Source organism: Bactrocera tryoni, unplaced genomic scaffold (assembly GCF_016617805.1).
Source record: "Bactrocera tryoni isolate S06 unplaced genomic scaffold, CSIRO_BtryS06_freeze2 scaffold_11, whole genome shotgun sequence".
Classification (NCBI taxonomy): Eukaryota; Metazoa; Arthropoda; class Insecta; order Diptera; family Tephritidae; genus Bactrocera; species Bactrocera tryoni.
The window spans coordinates 11591208-11613236 of record NW_024395824.1 but is presented as its reverse complement, the minus strand read 5'-3'; the positions used below and the strand labels follow the sequence as shown (position 1 = coordinate 11613236).

General features: G+C 36.1%; 1 protein-coding gene across 1 annotated transcript in view; it reads right to left on the bottom strand.

The window, feature by feature from the left end:
• Positions 1–19899, bottom strand: part of LOC120779775 — an 83456-nt gene extending 63557 nt beyond the window's left edge. Inside the window, exons 1-2 of the mRNA XM_040112153.1 lie at positions 19871–19899; positions 17853–18158 (exon numbers count right to left, since the gene is read on the bottom strand). Of these exons, the coding sequence (XP_039968087.1) occupies positions 17853–18093 (241 nt within the window). The 5' untranslated portion in view covers positions 18094–18158; positions 19871–19899. The remainder of the gene's footprint in view (positions 1–17852; positions 18159–19870) is intronic.
• Between the last annotated feature and the right edge of the window lie 2130 nt (positions 19900–22029).

Sequence of the window (22029 nt, the reverse complement as noted above, 5' to 3'; positions counted from 1 at the left end):
AACATTGTATATTATGTTCCACTGCCGACAACATTTTCTTATTTCTTTAAGCTATTTATTCTTATTACAATAACTGTTACGATTCTCTCGAACTAAAATTACAATAAAGTATTAAGTTTTGATCACTCTTTGGAATCGGATGACTTAATACACATAACTGGCGCAGTCGAAAAAAAAGAACCGAAAAAGAAAAGAATCGCAAAAATATATTTAGATATATTTACAAGTGTATGACTAATTGTTATATGTATATACAGTGAGACTAGTTATTAAAGGAAAAACAATAAAGTGTGCGGATTTAAAAGTAAAGAAAAATTTCTGCATTTTATTGCTCAGGAGAATAAACACTAGATCTTGCCTTTTTTGGTGATTTACATCAGTTATAAGTGTGAAAATGTGAAACCAGAAAAATAAAAAAAGGAATAAAACAAAATGAAATAAAATAAATATAAAATTAAAATAAAATAAAATACAATAAAATAAATTAAACTAAAAGAGTCCCGTAATCAAGTATCGGTAAAACCAGCAAAAGAAGCCACCGATTTCCCGCCAAAACTTATTTTTGTGAAACGTATTGAACTGACAAAATTTGCCATGGCAACGAGCAACGGTGCTTTCACATTTACATTAAATGAAATAATTAAAGATGCACATTGCATTCGCGAATATAAAGGAGAAAACTCATGCGCTCTTACTTCGTTCTTAAGAGAAGTGGACATGGTCTTAACGTTTTTTCCATCGGATTCGCCAGAGAAAACCTACGTGTTTCATCGTATTATAATCAATAAGATTCAAGGTGAAGCTTTGCACGTGTATTAAAATTTCTTCCTAATTTTCCATACAATAGGCACGAAATTTACCAATTAGAGCCAACAAGCCTAGGGAAAAATGTAATGGATAACCTGTTTAGTGACCTAAATATCGAGGAGTCAGCTGCACTAAAGACCATTCTAAACGATTTCCTAGATTCAATATTTATGGAGGGTGAAATATTAAGTAATACTAATTGTGTAGAGCACGAAATTAAAACCGTGTCTGAAAAACCAGTTTACTGTAAAATGTACAGATACCCCATGTACATGAGAAGGAAATTTATAGACAGGTAGGTGACATGCTACGTCAAGGCATCATTAGGGAAAGCGCATCACCTTATAATGCACCTTTGTGAATAGTGCCAAAAAAAAAAGGATAGTTCAGGGGTGGATAAGTGGAGAATAGTAATAGATTACCGAAAGTTAAATCAAATAACAGTAAAAGACAAATTTCCTATTCCTAATATTGAAAGTATATTAGATAAACTAGGCCGAGCTCAATATTTCTCCATGATAGATTTGGCAAAGGGTGTTCACCAAATCCTCGTTAAAGAGGAAGACCGGTCGAAAACGGCTTTTCCACCCCACATGGCCACTACGAATTTATTCGAATGCCTTTTGGGCTCAAAAATGCACCGGCCACATTTTAGCATTTAACATATTTAAAAGGATAATGCCTTTGTCCGTCCCCTGGTTCTAAGCTATCTTCCCGTAAATTTTCAGCCAAATCGGTTTAGCCATTCTTAAGTTATGTATACATATGTATATACATGTAGTATATTACAAAATTGGCCACCGTTAGGCCCTTCTACGGGCACAGAACGAAAAAGCGCTTAATTTTTATACCCTTGCAACCAGTTGCTACAGAGTATTATACATAGTTTTGTTCACCTAACAGTTGTACGTATCACTTAAAACTAATCGAGATAGATATAGGGTTATATACTATATATATATAAATGATCAGGGTGACGAGAAAAGTTGAATCCGGTTGACTTTCTGTCTATCCGTCCGTCCGTGCAAGCTGTAACTTGAGTAAAAATTAAGATATATTGATGAAACATGGTATGCAAGTTTCTTAGTACAAAAAATAAATAAAATATAGAACTCATGTTTGGCCAAGGGGATCGCAGTAGCCAGCGGCACCTTTGGGAAAAACATTTTGAAAAAGTGGACGTAACCCCGCCCTCTAATAAGTTTAATGTATATATCTCCTAAACCAAAATTTGCTCGGCACGAATATTATAAAAACTCCTACCAATATTGTGAAAATGGATGAAATCGGACAAAAAGCGCAATAAGTCAATAACTAAATACGCCAAAAACATTAAATTTGCCCACCGAGATAGTATTAGAGAGCTTTATGAGAGCCGATGTGAAAATTGAACGATGGGTGCGGCACCGCCCAGTTTTTGGCGAAATCCTATATCTCGAGATCCGACTGACCGATTTCGACAAAATTTTGTGTGTTGTATTTTTTCATTTTTCTATGTCACGTTGTCAAAATGTGAGAAATCTGTCAATAACCACGCCTACTTCCCATATAGCACAACTTTAAATTCCACTTCATTCGTTCAGTTTCCAGTACTCAAATCAAGAAGCATTTAATATAACGGGATAAAACTTTGCACTAATAATGTCATTTGTGTGTCTCACCTTATAATCAAAACTTATTTAAATCCAATTAAATCTCCTCAAGCCCCTGGGTACCGAATATTTAGACCCCGGTACCTATAGTTAACTTTTGATTGAAAATGTCGGTCAATGTGTGATATACATATGTATACAACTAAAATGAAGGGATAATCCTTCTTTTATAATGACATGTCTGTATGTCAAAAACGGGTTGAATCTTGCCAATACTTTCCTTAGCTCCCATATACTTAAAACAAATATTTTCGAACTTGCGGGTGACTTTGTACTGCATATATCTGAGTTATCTCAGTGGAAATAAGAGAAACATGAAGATTATTATATTACAGGGTTTATCCGGAAAGGAATAGGACTCATTTTCTTCCGCCGCGACTGTAATTCGGAGCGCTCCTAGCTAATAAACGAGCGGCTGGTCAGTTGTCTTCGAGCACCCGAAGAGTCAGGAAAAACTTTTTCGCGCGACGTGTTTTCTGTGAGTGGTACAATCCGAAAATGGAACGTTCGTTAAAGCAAAGGTACGCAATTAAATTCTGTGTGAAACTGGGTAAATCTGCGACAGACACTTTTGATATGATCAAGCAGGCTTACCCAGATGCTGAGTTAGGAAGACAATGTGACTCGTGTGCGCAAAGTTTAAAACTCAGACCGTCGACTGAGTATTCGCTTAATTGCTTAGATATCAATTTTATCAAAATCTGAGGTCCATGATATTGTGATGGAGCATATGAACATGCGCGAGGTGTGCGGGAAGATGGTCCCAAAAGTGCTCACTGACGACCAGAAATTGCGACGGGTGAAAGTGTGCCAAGACAATTTGAAATTGTGTGAAAGTGACCTCCAATTCTTGAATAACGGAAACACACGTGACGAGTAACGAGCATGATTGCCTGAAAAGGCAAGCATTTCGAGACGACAGAGGGGATCCAAGCAGCATCCACCTCGGCTCTCAAAGCTAACCCGGAGAATGCCTTCCATGACGCATTCAATGCTTGGAAATCGCGCTGGTAGCGCTGCATCGATGTAGAAGGAGTCTATTTTGCAAGTTTTTAAAGAATTGTAACGATTGTTCAAAACATTTTTTTTAATTGGATCAGTCCTATTACTTTCCAAACAAACCCTGTATGTATATATAGTAGTCTTTATACAGTTTTATATCATGGCGAAAAATCTTCAAATCGACCTTCTAATAACGAATTCTATTAAATTTAAAAACACATTATAAATCGTAAACATTCGTGTAATATACTTTATTGCAGTTCCACAAAACAAAACGATGTGAACCAAGTTTTGAGAATCTTTCGAGAACTGCTTTTGCAGGCCGATCAATCTATCTCGAAGCTTGTTCGTTCTCAGCCACGTTTCCATGCGGCAAAGTGTCGAAAAAGAGCGTTCAGAGCTCGCATTTGTCATAGGAGGTGTGCAGAATATGCAAAGAAAATTATGAATTATTCAGGTCTACATCGCAGTTCTCCAACGTTTCCAATGCAGTAGTCGGTAACTTGTTGTCTTTTGACTTTTGTCTTTGCCCCCAAATAGCACTGCCAGTGATCAAGTTTAAGTTTTGAACGTCAAACAACGATTTCATAACTCAAAAGGCCTTTGAATCTATCTATCACGCAATCAATGGGACTTTCCATTTCTTTGGTTTTCAAAGCACTTACTTTTTCTTGAAGCAGCAAATTTAGTTGATCTCCATCCAATACTTCTCTGGAAAAGCGCGGCTTCAAATCTTCGCCGATTGTATCCAACAGAGAAATGTACTCTGAGACCCTGTTGTATTTTTTGCAAGTTCTCACGCCGAAGTTTTCGCGTTTTTGTTGCCGGCCGCAGATTCTTGGTTTTTCTTCGTCAAGTTTTCGTTCTGCCGCCATTTTTTCGTGTCTGAATAAAGGGATAAATATTCCACAGCTCTTTATCTCCCACTTCGGAACGTTACAAGCAACATATCTATCATATTTGATGCCTATTATGTTGGAAAACTTGAAGGATAAACTGCGGAGAGAGACCTTGAAGACCGCGAAGTTCTTTAGCATATCGCTGATTTCATTGCCCGACCATTAAGAAGTTCGAATAGCAATTACCAGTCCGAAGAACAAGAAAGCACCGGGGGCGATGAACTGGCGGCCGAGTTACGCGGCGAAGAAATGATAAGGAGCCTGTATCAGCTTCTTTGTAAAATATGGTCGGAAAAAATCATGCCCAACGATGGGAATTTAAGGTTCAAGCGAGCATATTGTGTGAAAGATTAAAGCCCACCGGCTTTAGGCCTGCAAAATCAACAACTGACCGGACATTCACCATGCGCCAAATCCTGGAAAAAAACCGTGAAAAGAGAATCGACACACAATACCTCTTTGTCAATTTTAAAGCTGATTTTGACAGCACGAAAGAAGCTGTCTTTTTGTAGCGATGTCTAAATTTGGTATCCCCTATAAACTAATACGGCTGTGTAAACTGACGTTGAGCAACACCTAAAGCTCCGTCAGGATCGGGAAGGACCTTTTAGAGCCGTTCGATACCAAACGAGGTTTCAGATAAGGTGACTCCCTATCTTGCGACTTCTCCAATCTGCTGCTGGAGAAAATAATCCGAGCTGCAGAACTAAACCAAGAAGGTTCAATCATCTATAACAGAGTACAGCTGCTGTCGTATGCAGGTGATATTGATATCATTGGCCTTAACAACCGCGTCGTTTATTCTGCTTTCTCCAGAATGGATAAGGCAGCGAAGCAAATAGGTCTGGTGGTGAACGAGGGCAAGACGAAATATCTCCTGTCATGAAACAAACAGTTGTCGCACACGCGACTAGGTACCCACGAACATGTTGACAGTCATAACTTCGAAGTCGCAGTTAATTTCGCCTATCTTGGTACTCCTGTTAACAGGTGCTACTTCGGACTGAGTAGGTAATTGAGAAGTACAAGTATAGTCCTCTCTCGACGAATAAAAAACAAACTCTATAAGTCCTCATTGTTCCCGTTCTGCTATATGGAGCAAAGGCATGGACAATGACAACATATAATAAGTCGACGTTACGAGTTTTCGAGTGAAAGGTTCGGCGGTAGACCTATGAACCTTTGCGCACTGACCTCGGCGAATACGGCATTCGATAGAACGGCGACATTGACATAGCTCAGCGAATTAAAAAACAGCAGCTACGCTGGCAAGGTCACGTTGTCCGAATGGACAAAAACACTCCAGCTCTAAAAAAAATATTCGACGCCGTACCCGCCGGGGGAAGCAGAGGAAGAGAATGACCTCCACTCCGTTGGAAAGCCCAGGTGGAGAAGGACCTGGCTTCGCTTGGAATCTCCAAATGGCGTAAATGAAGAACGACTTGCGCGCTGGTGTAAACTCGGCTTAAATCGCGTAAATACGCCAATATAGCAGAAGAAGATATATTTAGATAAAAAAAGTTTTATGTTAAATATAACAGACATTCATCTTTCCAGCTCTATAACACAAATGTGTTAATCAGGGGTTTCACGAAATTAAACTTTCTGTAGTAAAATATACGCAAGCCCTTTTACCAAAAACAAAATCAATGTCGAGAATTGAATTGAATTGATTCGAAAAAATCAGGTGTTTATTATAAGGAAAATTGAGTTTTTTATTAACCGGTATACGTAATACTTAAAACCTTTTACCTATCGCCAAAAATTTCTGTTTTTTATGAAGTATAAAACTTTCAGATAACACTAAGAAAACACAAACCCTAAAAATAATAATAAAAACGAAACACCCAAATGTATTTATATACATTTCTATATACGTAAACATACATACATTCTTCTGATTTCTCTTCATTGTTGCAGGTTATTCTTTGCGCGTTTTGAGGCTGAGTTATGTCAATGGGGTAAGACATAAAATCTCTTGTTGGATAAACAAGTTTTGTAAAAGTTGAATTGCTAATGCATAGAGTATGTATGTATCTTATCATGTTGAGAGCGTAACATCCAGAATAACCAATGAAAAGTTGACACATTTCTCTACTAGTTACAAGTGTATCAGAAGTTGATTAGGATATGTGATTTTAAATGACGCGTACAGGTGCCTTTCATTATGATTACTGTACATATTTTGAATATTATGAATTATGTGGTACTGACAAATTCTAGCGAAAAAAAATATTTGGACGATTGGGTTTTTGCGCGAAATTAAAATTGAAAAGTCTTACAATTTTTATACTATCGCAGCAATGTTGCTAAGGAGAGTATTATAGTTTTGTTCACATAACGGTTGTTTGTAAGTCCTAAAACTAAAAGAGTCAGATGTAGGGTTATATATACCAAAGTGATCAGGGTGACGAGTAGAGTCGAAATCCGGATGTCTGTCTGTCCGTCCGTCCGTCTGTCCGTCCGTCCGTCTGTCCGTCCGCCGTCCGTGCAAGCTGTAACTTGAGTAAAAATTGAGATATCATGATGAAACTTGGTACACGTATTCCTTGGCTCCATAAGAAGGTTAAGTTCGAAGATGGGAAAAATCGGCCCACTGCCACGCCCACAAAATGGCGGAAACCGAAAACCTATAAAGTGTCATAACTAAGCCATAAATAAAGATATTAAAGTGAAATTTGGCACAAGGGATCGCATTAGGGAGGGGCATATTTGGACGTAATTTTTTTGGAAAAGTGGGCGTGGCCCCGCCCCCTACTAAGTTTTTTGTACGCATCTCGGAAACTACTATAGCTATGTCAACCAAACTCTACAGAATCGTTTTCTTCAGGCATTTCAATATACAGTTCAAAAATGGAAGAAATCGGATAATAACCACGCCCACCTCCCATACAAAGGTTATGTTGAAAATCACTAAAAGTGCGTTAACGGACTAACAAAAAACGTCAGAAACACTAAATTTTACGGAAGAAATTGCAGAAGGAAGCTGCACCCAGGCTATTTTGAAAAATTGAAAATGGGCGTGGCCTCGCCCACTTATGGACCAAAAACCATATCTCAGGAACTACTCGACCGATTTCAATGAAATTCGGAATATAATATTTTCTTAACACCCTGATGACATGTACGAAATATAGGTGAAATCGGTTCACAACCACGCCTTCTTCCAATATAACGCTATTTAGAATTCCATCTGATGCGTTCTCTGTGTAATATATAGTACATTAGGAACCAATGATGATAGCGGAATAAAACTTTACAAAAATACGATATTTGAAAAATATGTAAATGACGTATAATGAAATCTCGATTATCACTTTATCATGCGAGAGTATAAAATGTTCGGTGACACCCGAACTTAACCCTTCCTTACTTGTTTGTTCTTGTTTTCATATTTAAAAGTTGACAAGACAGCACCAGCAAAATTAGCGAAAAGTGAAGAAATAATTCGAAATTTAGTGAAATTTAAATTAAAAATTTCGATATACTGAGAGCGCAATTCTATAAGCAGTCTCTAGTCACTATTTGACACATTTTGAGGTAAAGTCTCAATTTTTTACAATTTACAACGCAGTCTATAGTCTTCAGTCACAAAATAGTATTGTATCAAATTTTTGACCTGATAGTTAGCATGAATGATATTAACTTTCATTGTAACATAAAGAGATAAATAGTATACTATGTATGTTCGTCCACTGGTTTTACGCTACCTCCCCACCATTTTTCAGTCAAATCGATTCAGCCGCTCTTGAGTTAAAAAACCTGTAGCTAACACGACTTTCTTTTGTTAGTTGTTTTTTTTCTGTGTGCCATTCACTTGGGTGTGGCTCAAGCATCTGACGAATTTCGGTCTTAAACCAAGTATCCTCTGGGTAGCATTGGGAAGCCAAAGTATATCCGTTTGAAGGCGAACTGAAGTGCGAAAACAAACCATCCCTTCTCAAGGTTCTGCGCTAGGTTTCGGACCCGCCACGTAACAACACCTCAATGAAAAGGACACAAACGCCCCGGATGAGAGACCTTGAAGACCGCGAAGTTCTTTAACATATCGCTGATTTCATTTCCCGACCATTAAGAAGTTCGAATAGCAATTACCAGTCCCAAGAACAAGAAAGCGCCGGGGGCGATGGATTGGCGGCCGAGATACGCGGCGAAGAACTGATAAGAAGCATATATCAGCTTCTTTGTAAAATATGGTCAGAAAAAATCATGCCCAACGATGGGAATTTAAGGTTCAAGCGAGCATATTGTGTGAAAGATTAAACCCCACCGTCATTAGACCTTATCAATGTAGCTTTAGGCCTGCAAAATCAACAACTGACCGGACATTCACCATGCGCCAAATCCTGGAAAAAAACCGTGAAAAGAGAATCGACACACAATACCTCTTCGTCGATTTTAAAGCTGATTTTGACAGCACGAAAGGAGCTGTTTTTTTGTAGCGATGTCTAAATTTGGTATCCCCTATAAACTAATACGGCTGTGTAAACTGACGTTGAGCAACACCTAAAGCTCCGTCAGGATCGGGAAGGACCTTTCCGAGCCGTTCGATACCAAACGGGGTTTCAGATAAGGTGACTCCCTATCTTGCGACTTCTCCAATCTGCTGCTGGAGAAAATAATCCGAGCTGCAGAACTAAACCGAGAAGGTTCAATCATCTATAACAGAGTACAGCTGCTGTCGTATGCAGGTGATATTGATATCATTGGCCTTAACAACCGCGTCGTTTATTCTGCTTTCTCCAGAATGGATAAGGCAGCGAAGCAAATAGGTCTGGTGGTGAACGAGAGCAAGACGAAATATCTCCTGTCATGAAACAAACAGTTGTTGCACACGCGACTAGGTACCCACGAACCTGTTGACAGTCATAACTTCGAAGTCGCAGTTAATTTCGCCTATCTTGGTACTCCTGTTAACAGGTGCTACTTCGGACTGTGTAGGTAATTGAGAAGTACAAGTATAGTCCTCTCTCGACGAATAAAAAACAAACTCTATAAGTCCTCATTGTTCCCGTTCTGCTATATGGAGCAAAGGCATGGACAATGACAACATATAATAAGTCGACGTTACGAGTTTTCGAGTGAAAGGTTCGGCGGTAGACCTATGAACCTTTGCGCACTGACCACGGCGAATACGGCATTCGATAGAACGGCGACATTGACATAGCTCAGCGAATTAAAAAACAGCGGCTACGCTGGCAAGGTCACGTTGTCCGAATGGACAAAAACACTCCAGCTCTAAAAAAAATATTCGACGCAGTACCCGCCGGGGCACAGTGGTTCCATTTGTATGGAGGATAGCGACAAAAATAGTTAGAATAGAGATACTGACCTGCAATATACACAGCATATTTCTGTTCATGCAAGTACGATATTCTGAAAAAATCGCAATTGTATAACGCCCACTTTTCATATTCTACATATATAATTCCAACGTAAAAATACCTGAGCATGTGATAAATTTTGTTCCAATTCCCGGATTTATTATTAATAAATAGAAAGGAAAACAGATGTGCCATTTAATTTTATAAAATTAAACAATTTATTTTTTACAGTTCAAATAAAAATTTTATTAATTTGGAAGAAAAATAAGGACGTTGTAAACCTCAATAAAAAATTCCTTTACGTAATTAGTCTTCCAACAATTCTATTGTAGATTTTAATAATGCGCTTTTCTTTTTGCATGGCAATTTTCGTTGACCTGTAATAAATGGATCTGAGCTCAACAATAACATATTAAGTAAATCCGTATTTGTTGCAATGCGAGGAGTTTTCCTTGTATGTTGAAGCCTATACCTTTTAATATCCTTGTTTTAGCTTCCGCAGCTTCCCCTGATTGTTCTCCAATGGATATTATTGCACTTTCGATGACTTCGGAATCATGCACTAGGATCTTGTGAACTGAAGGTGGAAGATAGAACCAAGGGTACTTCTCTACAAGCCTTTTAGCAGTTTCAAGTGCGAATTGCTTAAATTTGTCCGCGTTTATTTTATATCCTGATGACATAGCTTGCAGTAATGCTGCACATCTTAGTATGAGCTCTTCGTCAACGCCCGTTATTTGAGAAGCCAAACCAGCATTATTAAAAAAGCGTCTAGCCGTGTTGCCATCGTTTGACGTCCCACTACCTCCTGTTTTTGGCATGTCCACTATTAAACCCATTTCCGATCTAAACTTATTTCTAACCTGAATTTTTTTTCCATGAATTGAGTTTTATCTTCTGCCGACCTAATTTGCCATTTTTTGATATTTAGTCTATACGATACATGAATGAAATATTGAAAAAATCGAATATATGAATGTAAAGGTGATAAACCAAACTCATAATGTTCTTTGTGGACGGCTTTTTGTAGACATTTATCTATATCGTTCATCTCTTTTGGTTTGGCTTGGCATATGTAACACTTAGCAGATGATGTTTGACTTAGTGCATTGCATACTTTTCCATCAACCATAGTCAGTTGCAATTTGTGTTCGACGTTTATTTTCTGTCCAGATCTTAAATATTCTGTGCACTTTAACATATCAATTTTCTTCGTGAAATAATTCCTCTCTTCAATGCAAACTTCTGTTGTTTCTTTTTTGAAACTAAATCGTATTGGTCTGCAGTATCGAGTGGACGACGGTCGAGGATTTTTCCACATAACTTTAGTATCTTGTAGTGTCGAAGATTTAGTAACTAATTTAAGGGGTACATAGGATGTTACAAATAAAATATTGTCTTGTAGAGTATTGTTACTAACACGTTGTTTATATTCACTGTATCCGGAGCTACCATCGATTCCCCACTTGCCTATCAAAACAAGATTGCTTATATTTACATCGGGTATAACGTTCAACACTTCAGTTTGGAGATCTAATATACGTGAAGCTGTATGGTCAAGTAAACTTTGTAGCTCCACTTTAGCCTGTGATTCACTCACGCTAACCGATTCTGCATCTGGATAACTTTTTTTCTTTTCACTTAAAACCTTTGTATAGCTGGGCAAAACTTTGTACGAAAGTTTAGAGTTTATAAAATCACTGATTTTTAAGTACTGATGTTTTGTTAAGTTTGTATCAATTATTAGTGAAAGAACTTCGGTGACATTTACTTCCTGAAAAAGTGGATTTGATTCCAAATGTACTTCACGTAAGGTATCCGCTACGGACTTATCAATTTCTGCCAATTTTGCTATTCTACGTTGCTTAGTCCGTTTGGAGCATGCAGAGAAATCAGCAGTTGGGCGACCACGTTTACTCGCTTTTGCTTCTTCTTTTTCAGATAGCAAAGATAGAGTTTCGAGACTTAAGGTAACAACCTCTTTGTAAGAGAGCCAATCCGAGTAGTTTCTTAACACGTCTGAATTTACGCGATGGTTTTGTTTCCACATCACCCCAATGCGTCTGCATAAATATTTTACACATTTCAGTATATCATCAAACGGGTGTTCGTCACCTTCAAAACCTGTTTTTCTGACTATATCTTCAAGAACTTCTTCAAAAACTTCCTGACCTTTCGTCGTATTTGATCCATTTTTGGAGCACCAAATTTCAAAAATATAGGAGCGAGAAAATATGCATTGATGAGACGTTCCTGCGATAAGAAATTTAAAAAATAAAAATCTCAGAGAGAGAGAGAGTGAGACAACAACAACTAATTCTACATTTGTTTATTGACATTACTTGCAAAAACCAATGCTATAACACGCACATTTGATGTACAAAATACACTTTGAAACTAAAAAGTTAGGTTAGAAATCTGCAAATCCCTGCATATGAACTTAATATTATTTTAAACTATATACTTGTATCAACATTTACACACTAATCCGGTCACTGCATTCGGTTGACAAAGTTACTAAATCTCCAAATACATTTAACAAAGAACAACAAAACTGAATCAAAAAGACACTTCATTAAAATTTGTTATTCTAAAAACAACAGCACAATTTAAAAACTTGTTATTACTGAAAAATAATACTATTACCATCTACTTTAATTTCCATTTTCAGTATTTTTATTTAGACACTTTTTTAAATTAAACTTTTGCAGTTGAATGTACACGTTGCTTTCGCTTTTATTTTTGTCAACTAGCAAATGTAGGTATTCTGACTGGACACAGGACACCCGGTACGAGTAAATATTTTATCGAGCGCTCTTTCCCAAAGCTGTATGGAGGAAGGTGAGGTGGAATCATCATGTCACTTTCCCCTCTATGGTTTAGCTTTTACCTGACTTAGATTGAAATACCTCGGTAAACACATCTTTGGGGAACCTAGACGTAACAAATTTGTGGTAAGCTCAAAAAATCTTTGTCTATCGATGAGGTTATGCAGTTTGAGGAGTTTTTGGGTAACTCAAAGGTAAAAATTGCAAATGTTCACCATCGCGAATATGCTACTCTGTTAGGCAATAAGCGCATAGAAAATTCTATAAGGAAGACCTCCACTCCGTTGGAAGGACCAAGTGGAGAAGGACCTGGCTTCGCTTGGAATATCCAATTGGCGCCACGCAGCGAAAAGAAGAAACGACTGGCGCGCTGTTGTTAACTCGGCTATAATCGCGTAAGCGGTGTCTACGCCAATTAAGAAGAAGAAGAAGAAGTTAGCTGGTAAACACATTACTTTTACGTTTGGAAGTGTTGGTAAGTCTGTATGGGCAGCACAGTTGTCAATGAATAGCAAATTTTTTTTCCGTTTATCTTCATTTGTTTGTCAACTTCTTTCAACCAATCTTTAAATTATATCTTGGTCATCCAACGATTTGTGTGATTGGCATAATCAACGGAGTCTTGACACCTTGTAAACATCTAGGTCGCATTGATTTCCCGATGAAGAGAAGTGGGAGTTTGTCCGTACCACTCATATTTACACACTGGAGAAGTGTAAGGCGTTTCTTGCTTTGTTTTTTTCCATGTCATTTTTCGCCTTTAAACGTAAATGTTTTATTCGAAAGGCACTTGAAAATCAAAGCAGCTTCATCCGCGTTGTAAATATCATACCCTTTTAAAAGATTTGGCAGATCTTCAGTCCAGTGGTATCACACACCTTGGTCCACAGATTAACTTTCCTCAGCTGTTTTTTTTTTGAAAGCTATATTATGACTAATTTCAAAACTATCTAACCAGCCGTTGCTAGCAGAAAAGTTCTGGATTCCCAGTTTTGTAGCAAACTCTATTGATTTTTCTTTCAACAAAGTTTCATCTATAGGAATGTTATTATCGAGAGTTTGTTTTATCCATTCCAAAAGACCCTTTTCGATATTGGGTAATTCAGAAATTCTAGTCCTCTTAATATTTCCATGTCCATCACAGCACTCAGACTTTATAGAGTTTTTTGATTTTATAATTTTAAAACAGGTGGATTCTAGTAAATTAAACTCCCTCTGAATTTTATTGCGCGATTTTTCGGATTCAAGTGCATTCACTATTTTAAGTTTATCACTCAATGACAGTACATTAATTTTCCGTTTTGACATGATGCAGAACAGAACTTTCCTTCGCAATTGATTAACTATAAACTGAGTAAGTCCAACAAACAGGACGGTACACAGGCAATGGACATGTCATTCAATGCCATAAAATAACAACGTTATTTAGTTCCAGGCAATAGAATAGCCACAATATGGACAAAAAATACAAAACCCATGGTAGGCAGTTCCACGAAAGTTAAGAATGAGTCATAAAATAGCGTATGTTAAGTTTGTAATTTGTTTTGTCATTTGTTACTGTATGTGTGTATCTTTTGTGCATATAGGTATTTTTATTGTAGCTATAGGTCCTCCTAAATAATATTCATATGTAAATAACTAAAGGTCGACTGTCCCTTATAGAGGTATAGATAAGTATCAGTCTCACTTACGAAGCTTCATGAGAGAAAATCTCTTACAGAGATTTCTGATTCTCGCTAGTAGAGGTTTTGGGAGCTTAAAATGACGGGTCCGGGCTATTACTCTCACATGTAGAGTTTTCTCACTTATCCAGTTCTCACTTATCCAGGTCTGACTGTATTACTATCGATGAACCTTGGATTTATGCTAACGACCCGGAAACAGAATATCAATCCGCCGAATATCGTGGCAAAGGTGAGCTGAAGCCGAAAAAAACACGTCAAAGAAGGTCAAAAATCAAGATTATTTTGAGAGTGCACAACAAGAAATACTATTAACACTATAAATGTTATGCGTCGTTTGCGCATGGCTATTTGTAAAAAGAAACCGGAAATATGAGCCTACAACTATTGGTTTTTGCCCCACGATAATGCACCGTCGTGTACTGCATTGATTCCTCGTGAGTTTTTCGCCTAATTTTCAACCAATATCGTACCGCAACCGCCGTATTCGCCCGATTTAGCTCAGTGTGACTTCTGGCTATTCAACAAACTCAAACGACCGCTCCGGGGAAACTGTTTTCAGTTAATTGAAAACATTAAACGTGAATTACTACGCACATTGAATGCTATTCCAGAAATTGATTTTAACAACTGTTTCGAGGATTGGGAAAAATAGTCTAAGTGTTTTGGGGCCAAGGGGGTGTAATTTGAATGGAACGACAAAGATTTTGAAGAACAAATTAAGAATTTTAAAATTATGAACAAAGGCGTACTATTTTTTGCTCATGAACGAAACACACTCGACAACAAGAGAGATTATAAATGTGTTAATTGTGAAAGATAATTTAAAGTTGTTGCAATGTAAATATGCACAAGCCTTAATATATATATAATCTAATAAGATAAATAAATATTTATTGTTAATTTATTTATACATATATATATTCACTGAAATAGACAATAGAGATGTAAGCTAGACATTCCCACCGAGCTTTATTGAGAAGTCACATAAGACTGATAATTACGTACTAAAATAGAAGGATATAAACCATATTGAGTATGAGATTTAACTGAACTTATAAACCTTATGCTACTATTTTTTGGTTCCAAACGATGCTCATTCTCTACTTATTTTATGGAAATATCTGACATACACGACGATGTATAGACGTATATCCGATATGTCTAACCGTAGGGACGGTGATCATTATACTCGCTATACCTTTTTGTAGGAGTTTTTATAAATTTGTTGATATTAAATTACACTTACCTAAGCGAAAGATATATGTATGTAATGTATATAAAAACAAAATTATTTAAAAAACAATGCGCTTTGCCGTGGTGTCATGGATAGAGATGCCCGGAATCAATATTTATTATGAAATTTTATTAATATACATCGAAAACCGCATAAATTAACGCTGTAAATTTTTACACCCTGAATAGGGTATATTAAGTTTCATACCAAATTTCTAACACTCAGAAAAAAACATCGGAAACCTTATATATGGTACACCCTGTAACTGTACAAGCTCCGAAGAAATTGTTAAGGTATACACAAACTAACCTATCATAATGAAGTTTTTGTATGGAAACATTCGTTTGTGAGCGAAGTTAACTTTTTTTCTTATTTCGTTTTCATTGCTGTTGATTTGCTTTTATTTTATAGAAGTATACAAATTTTGCAAAGAACTTGAAATAAGAATTATAAAAAAGGAAATATTTAACTTTTCTTTCTCAAACACTGCGAGGAACATGGAGGCGTACGGTGATAGTGGCATTTAAAAACATTTCAAACTATGCTATACAATACTATAAAAATTGAACGTTTCAAAGAAAACAAAGCAGTCTCTTCTAGAAAATTATAATTTATAAATGATAACTTGACCATAAACTATAACATAGTCGAATTATAGCGGCGTACATCTTTTACCAATTTCATGAAGAAACCATTTTAAAACAACAAAAAATTTAATGCAAGAGCAAATAGAGCTTATAATTTGTATCTTGCTACATATACACTTATGTACTCGTGTGGGCTCAAAATAAGATTTTATAATTTAAATTTGGCGCGAAAACTCAATCATTGAAATATTTTTTTCTGTGCCAAATGTCACATCAAAATAATCATTAGTGTTTAGTATACGCTAGCTTTCTGAAGATTTTTACAATGAGTGAATGATCCAACAAAGAAGTCCCATTAAATTTTGTTTGCGGAATTAACAAGTTCAGAATGTTGAAAAAGATCTTCAGTGATAAATCTTTGTCACGAGCAAGTGTTTTTGGTTGTTACAAATTATCCAAAGAGGCTCGAGAACGCAGTGACGACCAACCGCAGCATCAACAAGTCAATAAAATAAATGAATTGATAATTGAGAATCGACGATTGACAGTGAGAGATCATCGCGTTAACATCTGTGAAAAAATGCTTTCCGACTACGAGGATGTCAAACGTATTATTACTTTGGCTTACGTCCCGGAAACTGACGATCAATCGGCCGAATATCGTGGGAAAGGTGAGACGAAGACAAAAAAACCACATGAAAGCAGATCAAAAATCAAGGCTGTCTTGACAGTTTTTTTTGATTATCGAGATACACTCTGAATTTTATTGAGTGTTGTGCGTCGTTTGCGCGAAGTTATTCGTAAAAGAGGAATTATGGGCCGACAACTCTTGGTTGTTGCACCACGATTATATAACATCGCGTACTGCATTGTTTCTTCATGAGTTTCTCTCCTAATTTTCAACCAATATCGTGCCGCAACCACCGTATTCGCCTGATATAGCTCTGTGTGACTTCTGGCCATTCAAAAAACTCAAACGACCGCTCCGGAGAACCCGTTTTGACCGTTTTCAGTTAATTGAAGACAAACATGGCATAAGTGTATTTGGGTCAAGGGGGATAAATTTGAGTGGAACGACTAAGATTTTGAAGAATAAATTAAGATTTTTAAAATTATGAACATAGCCTTGCAATTTTTTGATCATAGTAATAAATAAGTGAACTTTATTCTAAGGAATTACAATCATTTACAATTTGTGGATTATAATGTATTTGGTTTAAAATTGATATGATAAATACGTTGAAAATTTATGGTGTAGTATAATACACATATATTGTTTTGAAATTGTTTATTCGGTCAAGTTATTGAGTATTCTGAAGAACCGAACCATTTAACACTTAATTTTAGGGATAGTCAGAGTTAAAAAGAATTCATGTTGTTTCTTAAAGAATAATAACTTATAAATATTATCTGAAATTTTGAAGAAAATCTGACAACTACTTTTCGAGTTATTCAACATTTAGCAAAAACCAAAAACCAAAATTTGTAACAAATGCCAGTCACTCGATATTTCCCCGAAAATGGAATCAAGGTACAAGGTGCTTTCCAAAATATGCAGGACTTTTTGAATACAGCGCCTCCTGGTGGCGCCATCTATATGTCTATATATACTGGCGGCCATACCGGCCAACGAGCTAAAACACTCGTTGGACATGCTTTTGGGGCCGTGAAAAAACTGTATTGAAGCAGAAGGAGACTATTTTGAATAAAATAAATTGATTTTGCCGAAAAAACCATTTTTTCTGTTTTTTAAGTCCTGTTTACTTTGAAACGCACCTTGTATTCGGTTTCACCGGAATTTACTTATTTTAATTCTATTAACGAAAACACTTACCTATTGCAGCTTTTTGTGTCAATGTTGCTGGTACCGACAGCAGTATAACTATAATAAACAATAGCATACTTCGTGCTGATATTATTTTGGTACTGCATACGCTTTGAGTTTGCGCTTTGGATAACGATGGACATAATTTGCTCGGGAAATGCAACGATTCATGATTATACAACTTCGGCTTGTGCAGCTGAAAAAGCGTCCGAATCTTCAATGATCCACATCTACAACGCAGATACAGCATATCTCGCTATTAAGACAATGTACTGCTTTCGTTGTTAATACAGGTTGTATCAAGGCCTTTTGCGCCTGAAACAAGAAATGTACTTGGTTTATAAAGTATTATATGTATGTATTAGACGTTTTATATCGATTTAAAACATCTTAATTTTTATGTTCCCTTCCCATTAAAAACTGACGATCTTATAGATGAGATTTGGTTACGATTAGATTTGATTAAGAAAAAAGTGCAGAATTGTACTCGGTTTAAAATAATTAAGTTATAATGAATAAAATACTTTTACAGAAAATTCGACATGAAATTTGTATTGAAATATTTTTGACATATATATAAAATTTTAAACACGAAAGAAAAAAGTCCTCACAAAGCCGCCCTTTGTTATGGAAATATTTAAATATGTTTCAAAACTAATACAAATTAGTTTTTAGTTATTGAACGTTGTAGTTGAATTAATTTATATTTTTTAAAAAACTTGGTCTAAAAAGTTTAATATCCTTTTTAACTCAATTTTAATTAAAATAATTTGTTAGAGATCACGTTCTGAAAATAAATTAGTTATTACTGTGAGGAACAATATTCACTATGTTTATGCGTAGGCGAATAACATATTTTTTATACAATTTTATCTACAAATTAAATATATATGGCGCCCGCCGTAACCGAGATCGGTGGTCACTAATTCGCCGATCACTTGGTGAAGAACATTCTCTTAACCTATTATCTGCTGTTTATTCATACGCAAGTGTATATATTTGTCATGTGTTGGAAAATAAATACCATTAAAGCTTTCAAGTAAGAAAACTTTAACATTCACTTTGAAACCGGATATATGTATATATGTACATATGTACATATTAATTTCTAATAAAATGCAGTCGAACTTGCATAACTCGTACTTCTTTTATTTATGATTTTAAAATAAGTGTATTCCCTAGGTAAAGCTAAGATAATAAAATAAAGCGTGCCAGTGAGACATACAGCTTAATATCCAAAATTCAAAGCGTTCACATCCCTGAATGTAGTTTACTTCTTAACCAAAAACTCAAACGTTAATTTTATGGAATAGGATAACTAGGTCATGCATAACTTTACTGCCTTATATATTTACTTCTATAAATACTTGCAACATGATAAATTGATACGGTGTGACAAAAAAAAAATTTCATTGTCCTTTTTATTATATAGAATATTATATTTGGTAAAAGTTCATACCGTATTATTGAGTCATAGTCTTTACCGCTACATTCAATTGTTTATACATATACAACACGTACGGTGGATATTCCAGCATTACTATGTATATTATGCTACGTGATCTATTTTTTATTAAATTCAGCACGCTATACAAATTTGCTTTTTAATAAAAGTTCAATTTATTATATATGTATATTCAAAAAATTAAATGAAACTCTTAATACCTTGACTTCATCCTATGAAACTGAATATGATAAGAGAAAGCGTATCAACTATTATGATGCTGTAATTCAGTGAAAAAGGCAAAGTAACAGAAAAGATTCCATCTATGGAAGTTTTAGTGTATGTGTAATATTTAGTATTTCTTTGAATGCTGTTATGAACCTTGAATTTGATTTTAGACAATTAGTTTAGGGAGTTATGCTAAGTTTAGCTGGCCAAACTTGTATGGCTCAATAGCCAAAAAACATTATTTGCAAGTTACCAATCTTGTGACAGTTATGTTATTTCTATTGGCTTATGTATAAATAGTTATATGTATATCATAATTCTTTGTCTTAGCAAACATAATGCTGAGTGTACATACTTGACCAGTTTCCTTCACCACCACTTTATAGGAACACTGTTTTTTTAGTTTATACTCTTGTGTATATGTTTCTTACTTATTTTTTGCACATTAATTACTTCAATTTTCAAATTTACTTTTATAGGGAAATTCGTAACAATCGAGTATTAAATTTGCAAAAATTTAAAAATAGATATGTTGCTTTGCCACATCTTTTACGCACTTATGCCATAGATATTTTTATTTATCTTTTCATTCGTCTTTAATGAACGAAATAAATATGTGCGGAGTCCAGATACGCAACCGTACAAGCTGAATGTAAGTTCATCAACTGATTAACTATATGTCGGCGACTTCATGTATAACTTGTATCACGGTGCTGCTCTTTAATAAGTTGATAGCAAAACCAAAACCGCTTTTGTACCTCTGCTGACTTTTGCTGGTATGTTTGGACAACGAAGTTGTTGATGTTGCTACCATTGTTGGTGATGGTTCAGCTATGAAGATGTAAATAAATGGGTGATGTGTGCGCAAGCGTGTAGTCACTGGAGCAACTGCTGTAGGTACTGAAAATAATATTATAAATATATGTATATTGTATTCGTTTAGCTTGTATTGTTATTGTATGGCAGCTACATGTTTCAGTGATCCGATCTGAACAATTTCTTCGGAGATTGCATTATTACCTCAGATATCCATACAAGCACTTATTTCCGATCGTTGAGTATGTATGGTAACTATATGCTGTAGTATTCCGATATCAGCAGTTCCCACAAATGAGTAGCTTTTTGGAGGAAAAAGAACGCGTGCAAAATTTTATATAAATATCTCAAAAACTGAAGGACTAGTTCGCATATATAAACGGACATAGCTAAATAGACTCAGCTCGTCACGCTAATCATTTAGCTATGGTATAACTTTGCCGGGTTTCCGTTCTGGGTGTTACAAATATCGTGGCAAACTTGATACACTTGTACCATGCTCTGATTCTACTGCACCTTGTAGCTAATAGTTTAAGTCAATAATATTTTAAAATAAGAAAAAGGATATCTTCAGTTGCAAAGTTAAAAAAGGTTTACGTACAAGAACCTTATTTGTACCGTGGCTTTAGATAATAAACGGCACCTTATCGTTAAGATATCTTGTCAAATGAAAAAAGTTCTCCATACAAGGACTGAAAATCGATCGAGCAGTTTGCACGGCACCTATATGCTATGGAAGTCCGATCTGAATAATTTTCTCTGAATGCGTAAGTATCTAATAATTGCAATAAATGCCCATCTTCCTATGTACACGAATGCTGTGGAAAAGAGTTATAATTTATACATAAATGTCCATATGTATTTATCAATGTATATTAACTATGCATTGTATATACATACTTATATAATACATAGTTATTTGTACCAATGAGTCTCATTAACTTGGAGGATGGAGTCTTGTGTAGAAGTCCACGCAAGTGAGGAAAGTTCTCTGATCGCCATTCACTTGGGAGTGGCCAGAAACGATTCTTTTACATATGGCTCAAGCAGCTCACGACTTCCGGGCTTAGACCAAGTATCCTCTGGGTAGCCTAAGAACATCCGTTCGAAGGCGAGCTAAAGTGAGAAGGCGAAATATTCCCTACACAGGGTTGTGCGCTGGGTTTGGGACCCGCCACATAAAAAACGCCCCTAATGAAAAGATAACAACTGCCTCGGGTGAGAGACAACCCTTTTGATGACGACCACAGCAAACGAAACGACGACATTGACATAGTTCAGCGAATTAAAAGACAGCGGCTACGCTGGCTAGGACTTGTCCGAATGGACGAAAACAGTCCAGCTCTGAAAGTATTCGGCAAAGTACCCGCCGGGGGAAGCAGAGGAAGAGGAAGACCTCCACTCCGTTGGAAGGACCAAAAGGAGAAAGACCTAGCTTCGCTTGGAATATCGAATTGGCGCCACGTAGCGAAAAGAATAAACGACTACGCCAATAAGGAATAAAAAGAGTCTCAGTAACTTCAATAAAAGCGTTTGGTAGTATAAAAGGGAAACTTAGTTGGAAGGGACTTGTCTGCCTTATCGGGAAGTTCGAAAAAATATTTGCTTTGTTTACTGTATATTTAACTTAATAGTTCTAAATGCGAATAAACATTATTACCAAAAATCACACAGTACTTGTTAACTCCTTTTATTTGA